General features: G+C 54.3%; 1 protein-coding gene across 1 annotated transcript in view; it reads left to right on the top strand.

Moving 5' to 3' along the window:
• The first annotated feature begins 927 nt into the window (after window positions 1–927).
• Window positions 928–5,695, top strand: part of PRDM13 (PR/SET domain 13) — a 7,573-nt gene continuing 2,805 nt past the window's right edge. The window contains exons 1-3 of the mRNA XM_015620632.1: window positions 928–1,068; window positions 2,770–2,901; window positions 3,000–3,120. Coding sequence (XP_015476118.1) covers window positions 928–1,068; window positions 2,770–2,901; window positions 3,000–3,120 — 394 coding nt within the window. The remainder of the gene's footprint in view (window positions 1,069–2,769; window positions 2,902–2,999; window positions 3,121–5,695) is intronic.

Here is a 5,695-nt window from a genome sequence, read left to right as displayed (position 1 = left end):
CTATTTCTTAATAGCAGGAACTACAGACACAGCTTCCCCAGCACTTGCAGGTGCAGCGGTTTGTGTTTTACAGGGGCTACGGCAACTCATATTTTGTGCTATTCAGCCTCCTTAAGGATCAAAGCTCTTCTGAAACAGATTACTGGCCTGAAACCAAATCACTGAGATGGTAATATGGTCGTTCTTAAAAAAAAAAAGTGTAGGTATTTTCTGGTGTTTTCCCATCAAGTACCTGCCCAATTTCTGTATGGCACACGCCGGGAATCAATAGAAGTTAACAAGTCCTCAAAACATTCCCCATCTCTTTGTTTAATCTCCTTTACAATAAAGCCAAGGGAAGAGAATTAAAAATCTTTGAAGTATATTAAACCTCAAAAGGCTCAGCCAAGTAGACTTAAAATAGTCACTTATTTTCCAAAACTGGTTTGTCGAGGAACAATAAAAGGAAGTAAAATTTATGGAGAAATTATACAGTGGATTTGTCACTTAAAATATCGTAACTGTCTCGGGGACAATACCCCATGCTGAGGATTAATGGTCCCTCCAGACCTTTGATTCACCAGCGCCTTTTCTTTGCCCTTGACAAATTGGATTTTTAGGAATGGGAAGGTCGCCTGGCCCATTGTCTGCCAGCCATTCACTCCGCCTGATTATGCAGGAGGGTTAGGGAAAGGCTCCATGTGACCCTCTTGGATGGGACTCCGCAGCTGCTCGAGGAGCCAAACTCTCTCACCAAACTCTGCGCCCCAGAGCATCCCCCTGCCAAGGGGTACCCCTCCTGCTCTCGTTGAAAAGCCGGCGTCCACACAGCGCCGCGTCACTCTGCGGGCGGAGATACGCCTGTGCTCATCCTCCCGCCGCCTGCCGCTGTCACTCCGGCCCCCTTAAGTAGTTGGGGTTCCCGAGCGCTCACACCCAGCGGCAGCGATGCAAACCAGCAGGGCTCCGGCCATCAGCGTCAGCGCGGAGAGCTGCATCCCGGCTGGGCTGCGCCTGGGTCCTGTGCCGGGCGCCTTCAAACTGGGCAAGTACCTGTCAGACCGCAAGGAGCCAGGACCCAAAAAAAAGGTATTTTCCTACGGTCTCTCCTGCACCGCTGGACCTTGATTATTCGTTGGCTCGGGGGAAGCCGGCTCTGGGAGAAGAGGCTGCTCTTCCCCCGTCTCTCTTCGATCCTTCCTTCCTTCTTAGAGCGAGCCAGGAAAGCAAAGGGAAACATTTCCAGAACGCCTTGAGATGTCTCCCCGTGGTTTTGCCAGGAAAGCCTGCCCGCCCGTGCTCTCTCTCCCTCCTACCCAGCGCCGGGGCCCCCAGCCCGGCCGGCCTCCGGGGCGAGGCCAGAGGATACGGGGGCTCTCTCGGAGGAGCAGACCGCCCCCGCCTTGGATATAGACGTGCTGGAAGCGTCGTCTGAGCCCCGTGCCCGGTGTCGGAGGGCCCTGGTCCCGCCACCCAGCCCCCGCCCCCCGGGCCTCCGCTCACTGGGGCATTGCCCCTTTCCCTCCTAGAGCCAGGACGTGCCACGGCCGGCTCCTCGCACCTGGAGCCCCGGCGAGGCGGGGGCATAAGGCTGTCACAGCCCCCGGGTTTTGTCCCGAGAAGGAGCAGGGTAGAGGCAGATGCACGGATTTATTTCTGCATTTGGCTCGGGTTCGTGCCCCAAATTCCTCTTCCCGGCCTCGAGTCCTTTGGCTTGGGCCTGAAGGGAGTGTGGGGCGGGACGGCCGGGGCTACCCCGGAGACGGCGTCGGGGTGCAGGTCGCAGGTGTCGGGGCAGCCCAGCGCAGCTCGTCCTCCCCCCAAAGCCTCGGGGGGACCTCCCCCCGGAGCTGCAAACAGCCCGCAAAGCCGGAGCGGGAGGGAGGGATGACGGCCACCCGGCTACCGGCTTCGAGGTCAGTCCGTGTCCGAGCGAAGGATCGAGGAGGAGGAGGAGGAGGTGAAAGGCTTTCGTCCCGTCCATCAGGCTCTTCAGGGGGCTGAGGATGAGACCCCTCCTTTCGCCCCCCGGGCAGCCTCAGCTCACGCGTTCCGCTCTGATTTTTAATGCACTTTAATTGTTTTTAAACGCTCTGCCAGCCCACTCAAATTTATTTCTCATCTGGCTCCCTTGGTTTCTCGCTTTAGACTGCTTTGTTCCGATGACTTTTATTGCACGGTCATTCAGGGAATGGGCACTTCATTTTCTCTTTGTATGGGCAAACAGATTATGAAGTATGGGGCTACAGGGACTTTGTAGCTGAGCAGAATCTTCTCCCCTTTCCTTCTCCCCATCTCCCGACAAGTCCCGCATGTCACAATGGTTTTGTATGGACTCAAAGTCTGCATAAACTCTTTTTTTTTTAAAAAAAAAAAAAAAATATCGTACCTAGGCATTTAATATAGCGTTAAACGAAATGTAGCAGCTGCGGCTGGACAGGGCGCGTTTGGATCAATGCGACCCAAGGGAAAAATCCCGTTTCCCCTCACCGGGCACGGGGTCTTCAATCCTTACCCTGCAGAGCTGCAACCCCCGCTAGGGCAGTCGCATCTCTCCCAAGGCACCTGCGAGCCGGGTAATGTCCTGCTCAAAGGTGGGTGAGGATGGCAGCGTTAAACGGGTGGCAAAAGGAGATGCTCTCGCCGCTGCTTTCAGCTGCGATGCTCAGCACCCTGTCTAGTGTGGGTAAGCAGCTTGACGGGACAGGCAGGCAGGGGGACGGGTAAGCTTTTTGCTCTCTTTGTGTTTCGTTTCAAGTGAAAATGACAGCAGTGCCGCCTGTTTTCCAGGTGCGGATGGTCAGAGGGGAATTAGTGGATGAAGCCGGGAGCTCAGCTCTGGAGTGGATAGGGTTAATCAGAGCTGCTCGAAACTCCCAAGAGCAGACACTGGAGGCTGTTGCAGATCTGCCAGGAGGACAGGTACCCCACTCGCGGCTCCGGACTGGCGTGGCACCTCTCTCTGCCACCTGCCTCCCCTCTCAAGCCATCTGAAGAAGTTTCCTTTCTTCCCTCTCCAGATTTTCTACCGGGCGCTGAGAGATGTCCAGCCGGGAGAGGAGCTCACCGTCTGGTACTCCAACCCTCTGGCGCAGTGGTTTGACATCCCCGTCACGGCCACGCCGACGCACGACGAGAAAGGTACAGATGCGGGCACTCATTTTAGAGCAACCAAATTAAATGAAACAAAACAAGCCCTCTTTAACTGACACCTTTGACGGGAACTCAAACTGCGGTAGGCAAACGTGGGCCCCAGAAAAATAAATGCCAGTACAGCTGCCGTGAATTTAACACACCACCCTTTAAACTAAGACTCCATCTGCTTACATTTAAAGGGTGATCTATTAACTCGGTAGCGTATGGAAAGGCCCCCGTGCGTCGAGTTGTTCCGTTATCGTCCTGATTTAATGATTCTTTGATAGGCAAATGGGGTTTCTGTGAAACATCGCTATAGCTGGTATGCGAGACAGCAAATTGGTTCAGTAGTTTCTAAAAACATCGGGTATGCCTTCCGTGCTCAGAGTTTCAGAGACTCTTTTCAGGTTCTCTTGAGGGTAGATTCACATAATCAAGCCAAAACTGGGCAGTCCCTGTAGATTAGAATACATTAGGTAAAAGGTTAAGTCGGCGTCAAATCACACTGAAATCAGGACTTCCAAAGATGTTGGGAAGGGGAAGACACCCGTCTGGGACGGCTCGTTTCAATCCGCAAACCTATTCTTAGCTGGAATTGCACAGCATATTAAAAAAAAAAAAAAAAAAAAAAAAAAAAAAAAGGCGAGGGAAAAAAAGACGAAACACTTCAGCGTTCACTTGTCGGGCTTTTCTGGCTGCGGCCACCCCCTCCCGCTGGTCCTGGGTCCGGACTCTCCCTGGGGCGTCGGTGGCGGCAGCTGTCAGTGGGTACCACCCTCGGGCTGAGCCCGCTCCGCGGGAGATGAGGGAACCCCAGCCGCTCCTGCTTGACGCGGAAGATCCTTCAGCTCGGCGGTGTCCCCGGGAAGGGAGCGAGTGCTCGATCCGGACAGGGGCTGCCCCCTCCTCCCCGTCACGGCTGGTCGTTCCACAAGGTGACCAGGGTCCGTCCCGAAGGGATGACTGCGGGAAAGACAGGCTCTGGCTATCGTATCTCATCGACTCGTGTTATGTGCAAGAGCCCAAATTGAAAACTACACCCGGAAAAAAACCTGTTGGTCACGTCTCTGTCCCCGCCACATGGAAGGGCAGTGAGGTCACGGATCTTCCGAGGGGCACCCCCTAGAAAAGCCTGCCGAAATTTCGGTAGCAAGGAGGATACGACGGTGAGTTGTGCCCCATTCCTCTCCAGCAGCCCTTGCTGCGGATGGGTACCAATGCTACTGGGGGGACAAACGAAAGAGAGCTCAGGTCAGCAAGAGGCTCCCTACGTGCGGCATCCCCCTCGCCCCGTCGAAGAAAGGCTGATTTGCAAAGCGGCTCTACGGACCCACAGTTTCCAGTCTGATTAATGCAGACTCAGAAAAAGTGTAACCGCATGCTGAAGTGCTCTTCTTTTAATGATCATATGCTGAAAAAAAAAAGCCTAAAAATCAAACTGAACTCCCAAACCCCCACCAACCGAAAAAAATGACAGCGGAGTAATTCGGAGGTTTTTTTTTTTAAACACAAAACGGAAAAACCAAACCAAATCAAAAATTTTGAATTCTTCTGTGTTTGACCCCGTTAATTTTGGTCACCGTGGTGAGAAAGAAGTGGTTTTTGGTGGGAGTGTTTTGAGAGGTTTTTTTTTTGTTGTTCTTGGTTTTTTTTTGGTTGTGGGTTTTGTTTTTTTTTTTCCCTCGAGCCGTTCTTCTTGAACTGGAGCTGAGGGAGGGAAGTGGCGGGCCGGGCTCGGTGGCAGTCGGGAGCCGGTCCCGACCATCTTTTGCCCAGGATGTCGGGGCCGATTAGCGCCGCTGAAGTGACCTGCATAGGCTAACGAAGAGAGCGGAAGGGGGTCCGTGGCGGTCCGTGGCCATAATCCTTTCCATCCATACCGCTCCTTCACCCGTTTTCCGTCTCACGGCGATGGGATTGCCACCGCGGTTGCTTCTCCCGTGGCCGATGCCTCTCCGGGGTCCTGGCAGACACAGTTCCGTCTCTCTCCCTCCTCGACGGGGCGAAAAACAGTGTCCAACGCCTTCACAATGCTGCATATCTCGGGACCGCCTCTCCACGGCTAGCGAGGAAAAGCTGAGCGCGGCAACGAGGACACAGGCGGGGAGATACAGCGCGCAATGCTTCCACGCGAGTTCGCACACGAGTTTCCCGCAGAGAGCGAAGATTCCGTTTTCCACTCGCAGCAGACATCGACTGATCCCCGTCAAAAGCCGTCTCGAGAGGCCATCGCATCCACCCCGGCAACCCGCCCGCCCCGGGTGCCCTGACAGACGCGGGGTACGACGCAAGGTCTCACCCCGTCTCATCCCTCACGGGATTCCCCGAAATGTGAGGAGCTGCCCTCAGGCCTAGAGCGGGCTCTCATTTCCTCCTTAGGTGTTTCGGTGCATTAAACTGCGGGGTGAGGGTCACCTGAGGACGGTCAGGATGGGAAAGAGCCAAAAGGGAAATTCAGGGGCTTATCAGCGTAGTATGGTGACTGGAAGTAACGAGAGAAAGAAATATGGGTACAAAGAGACAGAAAAAGAGGAGAGGACAGAATGAGAAGGGTAAGGAGGAAGGAAAGGGAAAGGAAAGG

The sequence above is a fragment of the Parus major genome, chromosome 3 (assembly GCF_001522545.3).
Source record: "Parus major isolate Abel chromosome 3, Parus_major1.1, whole genome shotgun sequence".
In the NCBI taxonomy this organism is placed as follows: domain Eukaryota; kingdom Metazoa; phylum Chordata; class Aves; order Passeriformes; family Paridae; genus Parus; species Parus major.
The sequence above is the reverse complement of the archived record's forward strand: the minus strand, read 5'-3'. Positions and strand labels throughout refer to the sequence as shown.